The sequence below is a fragment of the Haliotis asinina genome, chromosome 2 (genome assembly GCF_037392515.1).
Source record: "Haliotis asinina isolate JCU_RB_2024 chromosome 2, JCU_Hal_asi_v2, whole genome shotgun sequence".
Classification (NCBI taxonomy): Eukaryota; Metazoa; Mollusca; class Gastropoda; order Lepetellida; family Haliotidae; genus Haliotis; species Haliotis asinina.
Genome location: NC_090281.1, coordinates 61,148,705 through 61,170,819, shown reverse-complemented (window position 1 = coordinate 61,170,819; position 22,115 = coordinate 61,148,705). Strand labels below are relative to the sequence as shown.

Sequence of the window (22,115 nt, the reverse complement as noted above, 5' to 3'; positions counted from 1 at the left end):
GTTGTTTCACGCTTAAAATGTATTCAAGCTGTATCACGATGGTTTATGTATCTCGAACATTCGTCACACGAACAGGTGATACCTCAGTTGTCGGACACTTGAGTGAGAGCGGAGAAGGTTCACCCCTGCAGAAATAGTACATCAGTCACATCAGTCCTTAGTAGCCTAAACTCGTCAGCACTTCCCTGGTTTGATCATTTACAGAGATTGCAGAACAGTCAGAGGGAAGGACAAAGACTCTGATCCATGGGGAGGCTAGTGAAGTTGGGTTACATTGACAATATCAGTGCATATAACCATGTGTTGAATTTTCGCGCCGCAAAATGCAATTTTTACATAAAATAATAATTAAAAAATATCGGAATTGCAGTGCATTATTCAGTGTAGTGGTTTACTTTAGTGGTTTACTGCGTTTAATGTGTTTTTTGGTGTAAATATGTAAATCAAATTGCCACAGTATAAATTTCACCTTATTCTTTCGAAGTGTCTGACTACAAGATTATCAATTGGACTAATCCAATTACGCTAAATGTCAATGAATTCGCCCTCACCCAGTGTCATACTTTTACGTACTGGACAAACGGGGAGACACCGACAAGGCAGCGTTACTAACGATCCACTCTAACTGGACACAACACATCTTGTTCCCCCACTGACTGGAAATACCGGTTTGAAGAAACGCTTATATTTAAAATAGTACTACACAAATATATATGAATTCAAACATTACGTCTAGATAAAAATAGCATTCGTCGTTTATTCGTAAGAGTGAGTGAGTGACTTTGGTTTTACGCCGCACCGAGCAATATTCCAGCTATATGGTGGCGGTCTGTAAATATTCGAGTCTGGACCAGACACTCCAGCGATCAACAACATGAGCATCGACCTGCACAACTGGGAACCGATGGCATGTGCCAACCAAGTCAGCAAGCCTGGCCACCCGATCCCGTTAGTCGCCTCTTACGACAAGCATAGTCACCTTTTATGGCAAGCGTGGGTTGCTGAAGGCCTATTCTACCCCGGGACATTCACGGGCCTTATTCGCAAGACTATTAGTTAGGAAAGTCAATAATATGATAGGTACAATTTATTTCATCATCATGAACTTTAATTATGAACGTTATACGTTGATAACGTATTGGTTGATACAATACCCTAACGTTTATAACGATCACATTTCTACCACACTGATGGATACAACGAACTACAGTTTTTACGAACAAATATTAGCAGTCTCTTTGATTCGTTGCTGTATTAAAAATCGCGAAATTGAAACACCTCTCAAGTTTTGGAATAAAATTTATCATTCCACTCGGTGGACCTTAAAAGCTGAAGTTATCCATATTCTTGTGAAATGTGTGTTAAAGAATGCTTCCTCGACATCTTTTAAGTTGCATGCGTGTTGACATTGTTGAAACAAGTCTTTCAGGAACGATTGATTACAGCTGTATTGACAAGCTCATCCCCTGTAACCTACCGTAAGCCAATGACAGGATAGCATTTATGTCCTGGATTATTGATTTGCAACATTAAACAAAACCCTCAAAATTAATCAATTTGAGGATCCACACAACTTCACATCAGACACACAACATATTCAAGTATTTGAACAAGGAGCTTGAAAACAGCACAACACCCTCTCAATCACTCTTTTCTACTTAAAACACATTCATCAGAAACCTTTTTAGGACAAATTCAACTTTTCGAAAACATTAGAATAATGGAGCATTATACAAAGACGCGAGGACGGTGAATCTGATAAATGGGATTTGGGTGCTCCCTTAGGAAACCAAATTGACTGCATGTACAATATCAATCACATGATGTGACACAGCATCGACTATCTCAGACTCTGAAGCACCTTCTGAAGCTGACACCTTCCGTCTAATCAGCCCTTGTTCGATGCAGCCAAATGAACCAGATGAGAATGGGTTACTGTGATGTCTTCAGCAAATTACTGACCAAATGATAAATTGGAACTGCATTCAACGGCTGCAAATATGTCCAAGCCATATTATGAAAATACCAATATGTACTTCGTGTAGGGCAATACCATTATGAATCGCCCATGCTTTGTTGGACATTCAGGTTAAGGGTTTATGCTGAGCTGTAAAGGTCAAGTCTCTTGACCAACTTTGGAGAAATCCACCGCTGATCAAAACCGAGCGGATCAGTGATTAGTTAGGGCGCTTTACGTCAAAGATGATTTGGTTTACGAATATGTTTTGAACGACATGAGTATATAATGTTCAGCATGATTCCTATGATGGTACACTAATATACCACGGATGTAATGCAGTAGCTCAGAGCAGTAAATTGTATCTTCTTCGTCTTATCGAAGCATCACTACAAAATGGTTTTAGTGACGTTCACACAAGCAAATAGCCAATAAATTGTGGTCTTATAGCCAATATAGCAAACCATTACAGATGCTTCTCGTGAAACGAGAAAGGAACCTATAGTAGTGTAATAACATGAAGTATCATTCCTTTATCCTCAGCGTTGCTGTCAACTGGGATATACAGATAACTTCATAGAGGTAATGATGATTTCTAAGGTTGACCGATACATAAGAAGTGGAATCACATAGCTGAGTTTGGAGCCATTTCAGGCTTTATGGTGATGATATGCATTGCAGATAGGATGACAAGTGCATATATACCATACAGTCAACCAGCCATGAAGTGACACTGGATATAAATGATTGATCCCATCAAGTCTATCCGTACATATTGTAATCAGGAATGGATTCAAATGTTTGTCATCAACGATGGATTAAATGCGAAGTAATCAAGGATGGATTAAATACCCATATCCACGAATTTCCATCTTTGAATACAAAGCGCACAATGATGAAAAGACGATATAATCAATCAATGTTTTCATTGCAAGCAATTAAACTACATACCATCCGATTCTCCATCCTACACGGAAAGTGATATCTACTTCTTATTGTAGCCTGTAAATAGCTGACAAATATCTAGGGCAGTAACTCTAATGCGGCGAGTTTAGGTAGCGGCGAGTTTATTTCCCTAGGGAATATCCCCTGTGTGTTATGTAGGATAGGGCTCTGATTATCCCCATGATCAACGTAGCCATTCGAAGCAATGATACAGGGATTAAGCGCAGGATGCTCTGTGGGGACATCTAGCAAAGGTAACAAATGAAGACAACAAAGTATTGTTTAAGAACAAGTATATATCTTCCTTTGAACCATCACTTTCTTGTACCCTATCTTCTGAAACGCCTAACATGAACTTCATGTTTGCACTTTTGAACTTTCAAAATAAATACAAACATTTCAGATAAATACAAACATTGAATAGAGCGTTGCGCTTCGTCCTTTCATAACTTTCGGGACACGCGTAACATGAACTTATTTTTTGTTGTTATGACATTTTTAAATAATACAAACATTGAATTACCGCTGAAGGACGCACTTCGTCCTTTCATAACATTTGCAAACATGCGGAACATGAACTTCACTGCTTGGCATTATGACCTTTTATGATAAAAACGAACACTGAAAATAGAATTAATAAACTCGGTTTGGGCTTTCATCGGAGTGTTCCATCCAAGGCGTTGGTATGGCTTTGATGAACAGTCGTTCAATGTTCTCGTTGTGTTACAACACATATTGACTGATGGCAGGTGAAACATTTTAAAAAGCTTTACATACGTTGATATGTCAACAAAATAACATGGAGTCACTGCTGGTTTGGACTTGAGGTCTGTGTCATTAACCGGCTGAAAAAGCCCCCACGTTATCTTTGTAAAACTATGCACTCTTACTGAGCATGTGATAAACATTAAATCGGATTTTCTTCGCTACATCCCTTCCTGCTTCTAACTGAATGGTAGTCGATAGCGACCATAGATTGGTTGGCTTTGTTTCCACAAGCCAGCTGAAAATCGTTAACTGTCTCCATGAGCGTTTACATAAGATATCTAACAGTGTCCTTTGACATTTAGGACGCTCCACTTTAGTGTACTTTAGAACAAAATAACATTGTACTGATAGTATGTGATTTCCTCAGGAAGCCTAAAAGTATTTTTAAAATCTCCTCTTTTATCAGACTACTTAATAATTGAGAATCCCGTGAGAATTTGCGTGTAGGGTGAACAGAATAAATATTAAATATGTATCTAAAATCTAAAACTCGATCTGACTATTTTGGCAAAAGGTCAAAACTGATAACATCAGTGATTATTGCGGACTTTTTTATCATGTACTTTCAAGAACATATACTTGTATCATTCTAGCTACTCATTATAAAGGTTAATGTATTTTCGTTATACTGTTCTCCGAAATATTTATACTTTAGATTTATAGATGAATAATGAATTGAATTGTTTAATTGACAGGCGTCGACTGTCGAATTCGAATTGACAACGCCTCCGTCAGGTCAGGTCAATGTTCGAAAGTTTAACTGAAATCGAAAATAGATTTACGATTGAACAGAACTGGATACTTTAAAGTGAACATTGCATCTGTATTATAACGAGTAAGTGAGTGGGTGTGGTTTTACGCTGCTTTTAGCAATATTCCAGCAATATCACGACGAGGGACTCCAGAAATGGGCTTTACACATTGTACCTATTTGGGAAATCAAATCACGGGTTTTCGGCGACACGAACAGCGCTTTCACCCCAAGGCTCGTCCACTGACCTCACATCTGTATTATGATACATAGGGAGCAAAAAGCGCAAACTCATTACCTGTCACCTGACTCAGTTGTGATTAACATAAGAACTCTACCCATCCTTTTCCACGTACAGAAGAAATCTCTGCCAAGAGCAGAGCCAAAATACAAAATTTCTCATTTGCACCTTTTCATGAATGACTCTGGAATTATAATGTAACCAACATTGAGGATATCATGCCACTAGTGTGGAACAGGTGGTCATAAACAAACACAAAGGCTAGTCATCTGTTGACCTGAAATGAATCCATACCGTTTAGTACAAGTCAAAACAATGTATTACAACGGGCTTTTTTCCTCGCCGATGCATCAAGTGCTTTATTAATTTCCTACATCATGGACTCTCTTGAAGGCTGATTGTTTTAACCTAGGCCGAACAGCTTCTCAGCAGATGCCTCCACACCAGAAATACCAAAACAGTGGTGCCTTTTGCTATTTACAGATTTTTGTCATTTTTTATTGTTCTTGGTGTCCATGGAAACGATTCGTGCTGAGAATCCAAAGGGAGAGGTGGGCTCCGTTTCCGGTGGCTGAGTGGGTTAGATTTCTGACCCTATGTGTACTGGCGATTAGGCGCCTTACCCAGAGAGCGTGGGTTCATTATTATCGAGACATCAGCATGCTATTATACTAGACTTAGTATAAACGATACCAAAGCGGTCTTAAAGCGCTGTAAAACAATGATTAATGTGACTGATTTTGAGTAAAATGGGTAACCTTATCACCACTTATAGCAATAGTTTGCTTATAGTTTGCTTGTTGTTTAACTCCGCATTGTTCCGGTTAAATACCAGCGGTCTGTAAATAATCGAGTGTGGATCAGTGATTGACAGCATCATCATCGATCTGGGATACGACATGTGTCATATCAGTTGGGGAGCATGACCACTCTGTCAGTCGCCTCTTACGACCACTCATGGATGGGTGAACACCTACTCTGACTCTGATTTAATGCTGGAATAGAACCTGGGCGAACACGCTCGCCAGAAGGCTATTCTCAAGCCGCTGATACTTTGTCTGCTGTACATACCTTGCTGTACAGAGGCCCAATGCGAAGAAAGGTATTGTAATATATAGATCAAAAGCCATCGTTAGAATGGTCTCTGGTTTGGGGATTCCACGATGGAATTGGTTTCCAGCAGCCTCTGCCTCTCAGATGAGACGTCCAAATATGTTGTCAGGTGACTTATCGTACTGGGTGTCATCATGCCGGACATCATAGGACTTTGTTCATGATTACAGTCACTGTCTTCCTCGTCAATATTGCGACTGCTTGCACGAGGCCATGAGGCAAACTGGCGTTGACAGACACACACACAAAAAAAAACCCCAATAAGACCCATTACCAACAGAACGAACGCTGATTATAACCTTGTCTCCAAATCAAATCATGCTGAAGACTCAAGATCCTCTAAGGTTAAACTCACTCACTCACTCACTCACTCACTCTTTTCAATTCAAACTTGCATGGGATGTATTGCATGTTGTGGTATCAGGGTCTATACAGAATAGTCGGCCTATCTGTTGCCAGCGCACTTGTCAAGTAAAAAATGAACTACTGAACAAAGTGAACTGCCACATGTGACAATGATGACAATACGAATCACTCGGATTCAAATGACACCTTAAAAGTTTATAGATATGTTTTCTGAAATGATAACGTTTCATTGTGCAAACCGTAACATGCCCAATGTGTGTAAATCAAATCCAGCTTATTTACAACATGTCTGGTGAGTCCAGACCAATCTTGGATGTTTCGACAGTATAATCACCAACTGCAGCCAGAGCCGTCCCCTCATGCCTTCGGGAACTGTTATTAACGTGAGTAATGGACTCTATATTAGAGCAGAAAAACTACCGCTTCTAGAGCTTTCAACATCAATGGGATAAGGTACGTTTCCTCTCAAATCAAAATTACATCCGCATCAACTATTGTTGCACGGGTATTATTTTCTGAATGCGCCAAGGTGCATCTTTTTTACCCCCTGTATTAGTCGATTCCACGTACATGAAGAGTCTTCTGTTGCCTCCTTCACGTTGGACTATCGCTTCCTGTAATGAATGCTTTATCAACAGGAGACCAGTTTTACCCACCAGCGAAATATTTATCAGCTCTTTATGAAACGAAAGCAAATTCCGTTCCTTGCATTTTTCTTCGGGCAGTTTGGCCGGTGACTTGCGTTCCAATGCATATTTGTTGGATCACAGTTTGTCAACATTTGTTCAGAATGACCCAGACTCACCCAGAAGGACCGGGTCTTACAAAACAATCTCAACGCTAAGGTTGTCATAGAACGAATGCCTTACCATAGGTAGTGCTTGTGCGAAAGTCTATTTGTTGAATGGGACCCTCGACGAAACGTTGTATAATGATCACAGGGACTTGAAGCGGAAACGATCTGGTTGGAACCTAAGTTTGGTGTGTAAGATCACAAAACTGAAAGAACTATCCTATTGATTTTTTAAAGATAACAGACCACGTGGGTGCTTTGTCTTTGAAAACGTAAAGAGGTGATTTGTACAAACTCAGCGAACCAGCTCATTCTTAAAATACAATACGATTGAAATAAGAAATCGTAAACCACAATAGTGCTGAAGGCCCCGGCACGTTAGTATCTTCAACAGTCCATGGGGATACTTTTGTTTTTACTGTTGTTTTCATGTGCCAATGATTGAACAATAAATACTACTTTGAACTTGTTCTTGATCATCCCTTAAAGGGCAGAGTTCGTGATAGCTTAGAGGATGCACAGATTTACTGGAATTTCTGTGATGGTATTCCGACAGGTCTTTCGTCTATATGTAATCCATCTGTCCATTGCAAGGAAGCCGAGAAGATCCGGGTTTTGCATTATAACGCATGCTGGTTGCATGGGCAACATTAAATAGTCGCTTATATGCGTCACGGTCCTATGATTCTCGAGTCGAATTCAAGATTCAAGTCAGTCTGACTCAGTCAGACGTAATAATTTGCGAAAAAACTGAAATTCGGTTCGAAGCGGCGTAAAGTACAATTCATTCAAGCGTACATTCAAGCAACGTCACTTCAACGTTTATATTCAGGTGTAATGATTGGCATAACCTTTCAGTTCGCTGGTACTGTTCTGTATAACCCTTGTATTTAGATCTTCAAGTGTCAGTATGTCTTATGTCCTGCTAATTCTTGGAGCAGCGGGGTAGCCTAGTAGTTGCAGCGTCACGCCGGAGACCAGGGTTCGATTCCACACACTGGTATGTGTGAAGCCCATTTCTGTTGTCCACAGTCGTGATATTGCCGGAATATGATTGAAAACGGCATAAAATCAAAGTCCCACACTCACTCTAACGCTACTGTACTTATATATAAAAGGTGCCATGATGAGAGTTCTAAGTTCAGCAGGAAAGAATATAAAACAAGATGGAATAGTTGCTATTTTAACATGATGGTAAGTCGTAGATTTCCAAATACATCCGTAGGGGATTTAGGAGTTAGTGGTTAGCAAAATATCAGCAGGACATCAGAAGAACACGAGTCCGGATGAAGGCAATCCTCGAGGTAAATATGGTCACTACACAGGATTTCGTAATGGAAATGTCTTTTCTTCCAAAAGTAAGCTCAACGTCGTGAAATATTAATAAAGTCCAAGTCGCTTCCTCACGCCCATCAAAGAGAATTCGTTCCAGGCACCAAAGGTTGGAATGGTGTTTGTAATTGTTCTTGTGGAAGATGCACAAGTCCTCAAGTCCTTTTGTACTGTTTACCATAATCTTTTAATAACTTTCGATGACCATCTAATGCACCTCTTGGTAAATTCGGTAAGTAAATATTTGATGGTAGTGGATGCACTGCCATTCATGAACCGGTAATATTACCTGTTGCATGACGCAAAGGGAAAATTACAACTGGTGAGAGCATGGCTTTGCTCCGCTTATATTACCATTGTATAAGGAGGAAGTACACAAAAAATGGGCTTCACAGATTGTTGCAATCTGGGGAATCAACCCAAAGTCTTCGGCCTGACGATTTAAGCACTGGGTTACCCAACCGCCCCCGGGACCTTATATGAAATATGTGTGTTTTTCATAGCAATGCGATTCATGTTGAATGCCAAGTATAGACCAAAGTGTGACGATATTTTCTCAGTACTTTTGGCAGGTAACGCAATAATTAAAACAAATTAGACATGAAACTGGAAACAAGTGAAATTTAATCTACCTTTTGTGCTTGGATGTATCTAGGTGCACTCCATTGATATTAGATGACCGCCATGGCTTCATTTTACGGTTACATGTTACAATGTCATGTTACATGCAGTAACGCAAGGAACACGCTAAACGCGGTAACTCTATCTCTGCGATGATCCCAGTAAACGATTTTGATTTTTAATTGTCACACGTTGTCACAATATAGCTACTATATGGGCTTGTCGAAACGTGTTCTAATAACTTCCGATTCAGAACATATCGCCACACTAACACGCCATTTTCTATGTACTCAACGGGTTGGAAGCACTTGGACGATGCGGATACTTCATCGCTCCTGTTCCAAATCGATAAGTGTTCCTAGAGGTTTTAAAACGTAAGTTATCCCATCAGAAGGTAATTGTCTTTGGAAGTAATTCATGTTGCTTTTCAGTGAAATCGGAATTAGAATTAGTTACTGTGTTAGAAGTGATCTTCAGCAACCCAAGCTTGCTGTAGGAGGCGACTGACGGGATAAGGTAGTCATGCTCCCTGTCACCGTGTAACAATTGCAAAGATCGATGCTCAGAGGCGGATACAGCTATTGGAAGAAGGGGTGCACAGTTCACATTCACCCGTTTTCACGGGATCTTGACTGGTCATTTGTTAAACTTTCAGGACGGGGACTCTCTCTCTCTCTCTCTCTCTCTCTCTCTGTGCGCACGCGCGCGCTCGTGTGTGTGTGTGTGTGTGTGTGTACGTGTGCGTGTGTATGCGCTAGATTGTCTAATTAAGACCATACCCGATACTGCCTTCATACAGATGGAAGTTTGCTGAATATATTGAACATGCACAATGAGACAGCCAATACCACTGAAGTGACAAGTCAGTATGGTAAACAGCACAAATAGGACGACACATAAACCAATAATTTGCTTTGTAGTCCACAAATAAGACACAAGTATCACCTTTCGTGTAAACACTCCTAGTTCAAGATTTAAAAAAGACTCTTCTTTTAGATGTTAGCGAGACTACACCGCACCGCTGTGCCCACAAGCGGTTTGCATGACAAGAAGTAATACGCACGCCTATAAATCAGTACAATAGAGTACGAGAGTGGTTGAATGATACCTTTGTTTTCACCGCCCCCAGCGTGCCATAGAAGCTGACATAACTTTCTAAAATTTAATGTTTCAAAACTACATTTAAATCGTTATCCGACGCTCTAATTAGTAGTTGAAAATTGCGTTGAAGGATGCACTGTTTTGTTGCAGTGTCTGATTACAATCAACTTGTAATGGAATGGAAGCATTACACATTCTGTCTGGGCATTGTTTAGACATGGACACGTTTCTTGTTCGCAAAGACTGGGTTCTTGCTTAAATTGAAAACATACATTTACTTGATTAATACATGTGAGGTGTTGTGAAGTTATACCAGGTTGGATTATGTAGTTGGCAGGGAAACGGAGGATGTGACTGAAGATGTGAATGAGGCTGGCAACAGAAGTGGAGCTCGCCATCATAAACGAGAAGATCTGTCTCACAAAGAGCTTAACCCATACCGGAAATTAAAAATACAACCATTACGGTGATGTGCGTGGTTCTTTCAGAGGTACTTTGTCGAGGAGGAGACTGTTTAGCTCCTCAAACGTACAGAATACATATAAACTGAACTGCTGAAGTCCTCTTGATATACGGGGTGAGATTCTATAGGCAAGAAATGGGAGACGATTTTCTGTATGCAGAAAACACTAGTGTTAATATTCTGTACATATGTAGACATAAATGTTGATGTTCTGTGCACATGTAGACAGAAATGATGATCTGTACACATGTAGACATGTGTCGATGTTCTGTACACGTGTAGGCATAAGTGTTGATGTTCTGTACATGTGTATACGTGAGTGTTGATGTTCTATACACATACAGACATAAGTGTTGATGTTCTGTACACGTGAAAACATAAGTGGCGATGTTCTTTAGGTATGTAAACAGGAGTGTTGATGTTTTGTACATATATACGCAGAAGTGTTGAGGTTCTGTACTCGTGTAGATATAAATGTTGATTTTCTATGAATATAGAGATAGCTAAAGCTAAACATTTAGCATAGCTAAAGGCGTATACACAAAAAGCTAACATAAGCACCCTTGACGTATATCACGATTGAATGAGCCCCGATCTTAACCCTTTGGAACATATCTGGGACATCACTAATTGTTGTGTACAACAAAGGGGTGACCCTAGCCCAGTTGGAAACTGCCATATACGAGGCAGCGTATAATATAATAGCGTAGACTGACCTTTCAAAGGATCAGGTGGCTGAAAGGGTGTGTGAGGAAGAGAGTGCTGGCTGTCATCAGTCAGATGGAAGTTACACTCGTGTAAGACACGCAAAATGACATTTTGAATGTTCACATTCATCAAGAAAGTGAATTCAACATTAAAGATTCTTGGGTTATTCTTGTACAGACATGTTTTCTTTGAAAATTAGTGTGGAGTTTTTTTTTTAAACATGGTCATCATTATCATCAGTGATGCAATTATCATAACCTCAACATGGATTCCAATCATTTTGTCGTTTTTATGAGTCATTCGGGTCCCACCATGGTCAGCAGAAGTTTTATGTACGTGTTGATGAGTTATCATTGTAAGCTATCACTGCTGACGTGCATTACAGAGGTCGGACTGTTTGTGGCAACACAAATACCGGCTGAAAGCTGATAGTACGAATTTAACTGGGCTGAGAGGGGTAACAAGGACGTTAGTGACATAACGACCAGTGTGTAGCATCACAGGATCAAAATAGCAATTATCTGTACGCATTTAGGATCTAATCAACAGATCAACAGATCCACAAATCCTTATGCAAGGACGGGGTCAATCCAGCCTAATTTACTATACAAGAGCGTGATGTCTGAAATGACGCGGGGATTCTGTTATGCAACAATTTCCCTATATTGGCATACACATTGTTACTAGCCGTCGTGGTAATACATGAACAGACGTCGATAACTCGTTAGCTGTGAATACAAATCTTTATCACTCATAAGATACAATGATCAACTGCGTGTGTGTATGTGTGTTTGGGAGGAAGGCGGGGGCGGATCGTTCCTCTGGACCCCTCCTGGATTCGCCTATGCTACAATGCTACAGTAAACTACGTGTATATACGAACACACTTATCAGGAACTGCGGATATAATCATTCTGTCCCAATGTCTCGCTGCATTTCATTAACTTCTCATTGGTAAAGCATTAATGTGCTCAAATACATGTAAACATTCACTTTAATTACTTTAATTACGTGGTACATTCACTTTAATTACTATGGTAATATTGACGATACGACTTCAAGAATATCATAACCAGATCTAAGCTATTTTGCATCATCCGTAAGTGCTGATGCTCAAATACGTGTAAACGTATTGCCACATGGTACATTCACTTTAATTTTTACGGTAATGTAGTTGATACGAGTTTAAGAATATCATAACCAGACCTATGCTATCTTGCATCATCCTTAAGTGCTGATGCTCAAATACGTGTAAACGTATTGCCACATGGTACATTTACTTTAATTTTTACGGTAATATTGTTGATACGAGTTTAAGAATATCATAACCAGACCTATGCTATCTTGCATCATCCGTAAGTGCTGATGCGATAACCATTGCTCCAACATATTATACATTGTGCTTCAAGATAAATGTAGCATAAAGACAATAGCAATGGGATGGGTCGCTGTATCTTTAAATACTCATACATGGAGTGCCTTTTATAATGGGCGGTACTTTATGCGATTTATGAACACTTTGGCATTGATTTCTTGTACATTGGCAACACTGTAGAAAACCGTAGGCGGAAATGTTCATTAAGACGATCAATAGCATCATTAAATACGTTAGGTGGGGAAGCCATGGGTATTAGATAACGTAAAATGATCCAGAAAAGCAAATCATCCTTCGGTAATAGCGACTGGACATCTTAGATTAAGAATGATAATGCAATTATTTTTCACAAATCGGAAGATTCATAATTACAAGGTTCATAATTCGTCATGATTTCCATACGGGAAAGGATAAGGAGTTATCTGAACAGCGATTATATATCGATGATCTGATGACATTCAATACTTGGGGTCGTGAGTTGAAGAGTGGTAAAAGTGTTTTCCGTCAAGCCAAAGACCTATGCTCGCTTCCTCAAATGGGTAAGATGTGTGAAGAATATTTTTGTTTCTGGTCTGATATTGTTTGAATAATCCTGAAAGCGGCGTAAAATCGAACTCATTTAATAATTGTCAGAAAGCCTATTCCCTTCCATTGTTTCTATACAAATGAAATATACGTGCAGTGAAACAGATTATCTGTCTTATATCCAGATATCTCATACACATTCAGTTTGACAAACTACTTTTCATAACACTGTGCGAGCATAAAAAAACCTTTCGAATTATACTTGTCCCTTCACTTCTGGAGAATAGTCCAGTACATCAAGTGCCAACATTTCAGAAACTTCGATATCCAGCTGGGCGTGCTCTGATTTTAAAGATTTCAAAGAGCGGGTTATGACTCGTGATCAGGGATACACAATGAATCTCTTGGACTGTCTTGTCATGACACAACAGCAAGATGTTCGTTATATGACTGAAATATTGCTGAAGGCGATAAAAAGAAACGAAGAAACACACCAACAACACAAAACGCAACTTACGCTTTACTGCTTACCTTTAGAATACGAAGTATGGTTCAATTGTACTTGGGATTGAGAACGATTCTGTATGTCCTTCAAATGTCGAAGATTGCAAACGTATTATTCCGGATATACAACACGTTACCACATTATGCAGACGGATGTTAAAGTAATTTCAATGATGTGATGTGTAAATAAACAAATAACTGTCAATTTTCAGCAATATTGTGGGATCGGATTGTTTATAATTTTTGGACTGAATGTCGTATGGATGCCGCGCAAGCACGGAAGCATTTCATCTTCACCTAAATCAAAGAGTTACTCGCGAAAGAATACAACACGCCGTTACAACTGTTCATGGAACATCAGAGGCATCTTGTAGTTTTAATTAGCCATATTCCAAACTTGAAACACGGTCTGATATTTATATCTTGTTTAAAAAAATCACAGTTTAGAAGAATGTCCTTTCTCTGACACTCTGTTATCGGTGTAAGGTAATAAATCTAAGCCTGTTTTGATGTTTTACATCATGCCAACGTTGATTACAATACCTCAACTGCATTCGACCTGGTCAGATATGGAGATACGCTTAAGACTGTAAGACATTTTGAGCGGCAGTTAGAAGTTGGTGAACGTATATGACCAGTATGTGAATACCAACTTCTTATTATTGTAGGTCACATGCTTTACAATAAATTTGAAGAGGATATCCATATACCTGTTGTAAATATTCACACCGTGTGTTTTCGCGAACCATTTATTAATTATGGTTCAACAGCAAAGAACGTTTAAAACGTATATCTTTATACATTCTACTACCGTTTCCCATTAGTATTCGAGCGGCTTGAATGATCAGAATTACACTTGACGTGCGCTGTGAAGCCCAAGCCACAAAGTCACTTTCAATATCATCGTGTCAGTATTACCATTAGTGAAGTAAATCACCTGTTCGTGTGTGAGCACATAGTTCCTCCACTAGATGTATTTATTTCTGGAGATAGGATTCGTGAACGCAATGGTAATGACATGGATTAAATCCATTTACAAGTCACTAAATTTTGGAAATTGTTCGTCCGAGAATACTTTTTATAACCATTTCCCGTTGTCAGTCACAGTCTTGTCATTAATCCATGGTCAAAGGAGCAGATATTGTTGATTTTAGAATGGAATTTCACAGGGATTTGATTTCACGAAAATATTTCTATCGAATTTTCTTTCGGAATTTCTTTGAACATTTACAACCCTAACAGTGTTTAATTGGAAATCGAATAAGGGATAAAATGCTTCAGACTGCATTACCTAATTCAGCCAAGAAGAGGACATATAAAAATATTCTAAGGTTTTAAATCTTTGTATCTTGCTTCATCAAAGACACAGTTTAACATATAAATAAGATTGGCATATACTAGTTGATCGCCCTTGAGTATCAGCACTTAATGTTCCAATATTCTCCCTTGAAGCTTACGCCATCAGCAGAGGGCATATCTGTTTTCATTTTAAGTAGCATAACGCACCATATGTGATCTAGACCCAAGCCTATTACATCCTGTTACATCTATATTGGTCCGAGTTGGAGACAAGCTGTCTTGCTCAAGTAGTTGTTATGCTCCATCGTTCCCTGATATCATCAAATGTTCCCCCGAAATCACACAGTGACCATCTCAACATCCTTGGAATACATGCACAATGACGCAACTGCCGTCTTTCACGAATTTCGAAAAAAACACATCAGTTATAAATTGTCAAGATAACATATGAAAAAGCACTCTTAATTGATAGAAGAGTAACATTTTTCATGATGACGCATGTACAATGCGACCTGATATTGCTCTTTAGGAACCTGGTGTGTTTTCATCGTGACAAATGTTATGCAAAGTTGACACCATGTGGGTTGCAGTCTCTCAAAGAAACTAATTTGTTTCAGAGGAAATCATTGACCACCTGAACTTCATTGAAGAAAGCCGATGTATTGAAGTACAAGAAACTGAAGTCTGTACGGTAGACAGCTGAACAGAGTTTCACCCCTTAGTCATGTCCAGATCCACCGATTGTGCGGCGTTAAGGCCCAGTGGACTATTACTCTATTCATATAGTGGTCGTTCTAGCTCTTGAGGCAGTACTAACCAGTGAGGTCGTCCAAATATGAAGTCCTTTTCAGAATGCCAGATTATGAATCTCACAACAGTACCCGTAACAATATGAGTAACAAAATACTGTTCAAGGTGATTCAACTTGCTCTCTGATCCCAAAATGTGTGTGGATTACTCAGGTCCCCAGCTTACATGGTCCATCTGGACGTATCTGTGAGATCAACCCGTAGTTAATTATTTCCCGTTGTTGTAGTCAACGAGCTAGACAAAGCCATGACACCACTTTTGTTGGTTTCAACTCGGAAAGGATACACTGATGCCAGATCACGCAACGACGTCATTGACGGCACATCGTAGAAAGGCAAGGTTTCTATGTACAGTAGAACACCACTGTGTCGCAGTAAAAATGACTCGTAAAAATCTTTTGAGTAATCCCATGTTCAACACAAACGCGAAATGGCGGTCTAAAACTGTTCGCCCTTATCTGACGAACAAGAAACACATTTTGTCCTAAGCGTCTTCAGAAATCGGGACCTGGTGTCATCACTGATATTCACAAATCCATTCAAATAATTTCCACAGTTCACAAAATTTTCACGTTCCACATTTTTTTTCTTATCATATCATTTTGTTTTTTGAGGATAGTGAAGACTTTGTACTCTTGCCACGACGTTATATGTTAATATCGTGAACGCCACTTTAATTTCAAATATTGCGCAGAATTATAGCACATTGGCAAAATCACTGTCACTAAACCACTGGAAAATGTTATTATATGTTGATGCAAACTGGGGCAGCACGGTCACTGTCAATTATGGAATCTGAAGGTACCAATTGCTTCACGACTGATTGGAGGCAATTCTTCAATCCAAACTCAATAATCCACTGATCAATAATTTTATGGTGTTGAATCATCACAGAAAGGCAATGTGTAGGTGATGCTTTACCGAGGTCAACAAATTCAATTCATAAAATCAGTTCATCGTTTTTATTCCGTACTGTTTGATGTCCCTAGCAATTCCAACCCAACAGGCAAATCCAACAATCAAATCTCATAGTTACGGTAAACATTTATTACGTATGATGGTGGGTAATACAGGAGAGATATCAAACTAGTGTTTTTTTAACAAAAAAAAAAAAAACAAACAAAAAAAACAACCAACCAACCAAACAAAAAAAAAAACCCAAACAACAAAAAAAAAACACCCAAAAACAAACAAAATAATAATTTAAAAAAACAAAAACACACCCCCCCAAAAAAAAACAAACAAAACAAAACAAAACAAAAAAAACAACAACAAAAAACAACAAAAAGACCATGCCTATCGACAGACTGATAATTTGACAAATATCTAAATCCATTCATTTTTTGCCTAAGACGTTTTCTTGGATATAAATGATTGTATCAAACCACTATATTTGGCCGAGCTGGAGTGAAGACACACGTCCTATTTCAGTGTGTACTATTTGAGTCAGACATAAACTAATGGTTTGCTGTTGTATTTGGTGACAAAGTGTTCTAAGAATAAGTGAGTGAGTTATATGTGGTCGACCCCAGAGAGTAAGCCATGTAATGAGGACGTAGGTTCAACTGTTCGTGGCATTCATGACTGCGACATGTGTCACTAACTAATCGGCTTGATGTCTCCTTCTGTTCCTTCACGTTTTGCTTCCCGTCATCACTCACTCACTCACTTACTCATCTAACCAACTATCCAATCGCCCATAGACCGTAACATTAAGACTCGTTCGCACACGCAGAACCTCTGTACTCAATCACACTTGCGTACCCATCCACTCCACACTCAACCTCGCATGCTTACAAAAGTACTCACACGACAACCAATAAACTCACTTTGCTCACTCACTCAACCAACAACTCACTTCTTTGCTCGTTCTCTCACCCAACCTCAAACAAAATCAATGCCTGCGACCTCTACCCATAACTCTCCACCGCTCATTCACTCACTCACGCGCCTACTCACTCTCTTGTGCGCTCGCTCTCAACCATCCACACTCGTCCTTACCCACGCATTCATTCAAATATCCACATTCTCGTACACCAAAGTCAACTTCCACGGTCACTAGCCTTTGTGACCTTGCAAGTTAAATATTGCACATCTCACTGTCTGCTCTTCGACTTCAGAGTACTTTGACTACTTCTGATTGAAAATGACGACCACACTATCAAGAGTTGTCACGTTCCTCCAAACTTTCCAAGAACAAACCCTCACACAGTCACGCGCTAAACATACCTATTTTCATCTTCTGGCACATTTATTAGACACCTACAGTGCTACGATGATGAAATTTGATGACCAGATCACAAAACACCTGGACCAACAAATCAAAGGTAACCCTCATCGTTGACAGCAAAGTAATATCCAAAAGCAAAGCCACTGACGAGTCTTATATGAATTATTTTGAGGAACACTTTTCATTATATTCCTCAGTTATCAAAATAAAGGGAAAAAATCTTTAATGATGGCAGATCTCCTTTAAAAGCAGAACCCACTGTACAATTAGACCCACATCACTTATATGTGTTTAGGAATCACTAAATTAGCGAAGACAGCAGGTGCACTCACGACTGCTTTGAAATCCATTGATACTTCTAATACAAATATCATTAAAGACGTGATGAATGGGAACACAAAGACAAGCGGACGTGGAACCCGATAAAGACATGCAGCGAACGGGTTGGATTACACAGAGCCATCTATAATAAATTCATTGTCAAATGGAGGCCAACACATTGATGAAATCAGTTGCTAATAATAGCGTACCTTATCTATCTGTACTAAAAGCACGATAACTGTGACAGGGCATTATTGATAAGGTATTAACCTTACATGTACTACAAACAAAAAGTATGGGAACACCCTAAACTTTGATGGTCATATAGACTTAAAAGTGGTAAGGTCATTTACTCTCTAAGATAAATAAAACTTTTTTGTGTGCGTAATGGGCACTTTGAACGACGTTTGAACATGTAGTGACGCTACCCATTCAGTATTCGTTGGGCGTAAGTGAAATGAAACATTGTCAAAAAGAAGCAGGGGTTGTGAAACACACCTACATCAAATTCAAACGTTTGATTCAAAGCCCCAAAACAACAGCCTAGACCATGTGGAAGACAGGCGTCCCTTCGTTTGTAGTATATGAAGCTATTTATTAAAAACAAGATATCCTGGTTTAAATCTTATTGATTTTGGACGCCAATTTCTGAAAGCCAATATGTGATTATTAATTGCTGGATCGTTTTCTTCGCCACTTTGCGAAGTCCACATGTGAATGTGGAGTTCATTTTGTTACTTAAACTATCCAGTTCGTGACACGAATGTATCTCTGGTGGCAGAAGAAAACCTCATCAACGTTAAACGCTGTAACAGAATATACACAAGCCCTGAATTCATCAATGAATTGATAATCTTGTTTCAAATATATGGTCGCCGATGGGAACAGTGTTGCTCCGCATTTCGCGTAGACACTATTTGGCATTACGTACATGCCCAGTGTTGCATTCATCCCAGCTATGTCATGGGGACGTGAAGTAAATATTGTTTCGTGAGCATAAAGTAAATATTCTTTGATTTTGCGTTTATTCTACTATGGCATGGTAACGTGAAATAATGTTGTTCATGAACATGAAGTAAATACTTCTTAACGTTGCATTTTTACCAGATGCGCAAGCATACGTCATGGATACGTGAAACAATGCTGTTTATGATCATTAAGCAAATACTTCTTAGCGTTGCCTTCATCACGGCATGGGGACATGAAGTATATGTAGTTCAATGTTGCATTCGTCCAAGCTACGTCATGAGGACGTGACGTAATGGTGTCTATGAACATTGAGTAAATACTTCTTGACGTTGCATTCTTCCAAGCTACGTCGTGGGTACGTTAAGTAAGGTTTTTATGAATATTAACTAAATGCTTCTTAAAAAAGTGTGCCTAATGCTGTAACGTATAATTTGAAAATTAATGGCCAAGAACGTAATTTACCCATTTCTTCCAGTGACTGTATTGATATCGAATGATCAATGTGCAAATCAATAAAATGTAATGGCTTTTATTGGGTAGAGAAAACTGTTTGAGAGAATGCTGTTTCGAATTCAACACTATTCTTGTCTAAAATCAAGTCCGAATTCAATAACCTGGTGACCCAGGGCCCAAAGACTTCCACGTCATCTCCTCCTAAACGAGCCTGACCATCCAATCCACTTTACTTGACTCTGATAAACACTCAATACTAAGGCCCCATCAATGTTTAATCAGACCTCTAATGTATTGAAAACGATATAAACGTCGCCCTTCCACATCAATATATATACTTCATTGCGCTCCTCCATCAGCTACGCACAAACTTCATGAGTTTTCATGGGTGGCTTCACCAGTGTTTTATATGCCCTGTTTTCATTTTGTAGCTTTCAAGCTTTTCATGTTCTGCCATATTATTGTTAAAGTTTTAAAAAATACTATGTCTATCATACATAAGTTACATACTTAAGATTTTAAAGTGTAAGCTTCAGTAGAGAAGAGTAAAGGTCGGGGTATGATATCCATCTGGACAAGAATGTGTTCCTCATCTGTAACACAGATCATACAGTGAACGACCCACATGTGAGCTTTTGAGGTAGCGTATAAGCTGAGGAGTAGAGTATATATAAGACGTGTACGTTCATGCTCGTGAATACCTGTTGCATTGTGCGTTGCTTTCGTTTTCAACACATTAAGAGTGAGCACGCAGCAAGAAAAAAACGTTATTCCGCGTTCCTTCTATCAATACAATGTTACCTACGGTAGTCCTACTTGGTAAGTCCAAAAAATAATCTTCATGAAATTCGAAATTCTGCTGAAATCTAATATGAAATGACATAGAGTAAACTTTTCCCAGACTCATAAAACAAACTGAACAAAAGTATCAATTTCTTGTAGCCAAATTTCTTTTTACTTTGTCTAAATACCTATAAGGTAGGATCACGCATATAAATAATATGTATATATGTAGGTAAAAAGTACATAAATAACAATCATGATATGTAAGAACCAAAGCTGATTTAGTACTTTTTGTATACATATCATTTAAAGCTTAGCTTCAAATTAAAATTACTGTTTGAAAGTCATTAATTTTTAATGGAGATATTCAGCATTGGTTTTTACTCGAGAACAATACAATTACCTTGTAGATAGCGAATCATTATGCACATGGCGCCGCCAAATATGAAGTCCCTTAGTAGAACCGGTACCAGCGTGAAAGGCATACAGAAGACGGCGAGAAGAAGGTCACTGATCGCCAAATTCAGAAGGAACACATTGGTCACTGTACGCATTCTCTTGTTCTGGATTAATGTCACAATTACAAGCACATTACCGACGACGGACAAAAGGAAGATGATGGAATATAAAGCTATCTGTATCTCAGCACTAAGTCTCAACCCGGGATTGTTGCTGTAGACCCGTGACCACGTGCTATTGTGAAACACACTCTCATTCTTGCTTGCTCCAGAGACAGACATGACGAAACACAAAGTAATCCCTTGCAAAGGCAACTCAACACTAAAACGAGACCACCCCTGACAATTATCGGATACAAGTTGCTACGTGAACATTTGTTCTGCTTCGTTGATCATAGAGTTCATTTCACCGTGTAAAGGCACTTGACAAGATCCATCCACCAGTGCGGCAAGCTGTAGTTGGCTGGTCGATGCGACTCTGGTGACTGTGTCTAATCACCTCTCTTGCCTTCCTTCTACCGCAGGCCTCCTTGGGAGGGAAGGTAAAGGCGGGTTTCTTCTATCAAAAGCTTGCTTCCGCCCCAAGTCGTGGAACAATGCCGTTTCAATTAATGACTAGAGTTAATAGGATGTGTCAATTAGACGGTAAGTATATGAAAGGACGTGATGGGAAAATATCTTCCGGGAGATAACCCCTGAGCAGCGCCGTTGGAAAAGTTACTCCTATGAAGACAGTAAACAGTCTTTAGTCTTTAATCTTTGTTCAGGGTTATAAGACGGCATGTTTTCTTCGATAGAAGAAATGCCACGAATTGCCTAAAACCATTGTTCCTCTCGGCAATTGTCTCCCCAACAAACATTCATCATTAACATCGACTAGGATTGGTGGAGAAACACTTCGTCATATCATTGTTTTAATACGATACACTAGAAGCTTGATAATTTACTTCACTTGGAATAAGAAATCCCTAGCTTGTACCTGGTCCATGAAACAAGTCTCTGCCAATTTCAGCAATCCACTTCCTTAAAAAATGTGATTGAGCTACTTTCAGGCACATCATCCGAAGTTCATATGATGCACGTCTGTACTTCAAAGACTAAATGATGATTTGAATTCAATAAGGAGGTGTTGCTCGAGGGGCCCAAGGAAATAACAGAATATTGATTTATCTGAGGCGATGTTTTGGCTATTGCGGGATCATTGCGTCTAGTTTAGTTTCAATGACGGAA

The 22,115-nt window shown here is 39.2% G+C and overlaps 1 protein-coding gene across 1 annotated transcript in view; it reads right to left on the bottom strand.

Moving 5' to 3' along the window:
- LOC137272758 (cholecystokinin receptor type A-like) overlaps positions 1-21,346 on the bottom strand; it is a 32,599-nt gene extending 11,253 nt beyond the window's left edge. Inside the window, exon 1 of the mRNA XM_067805147.1 lies at positions 20,831-21,346. Within this exon, the coding sequence (XP_067661248.1) occupies positions 20,831-21,167 (337 nt within the window). The 5' untranslated portion in view covers positions 21,168-21,346. The remainder of the gene's footprint in view (positions 1-20,830) is intronic.
- Between the last annotated feature and the right edge of the window lie 769 nt (positions 21,347-22,115).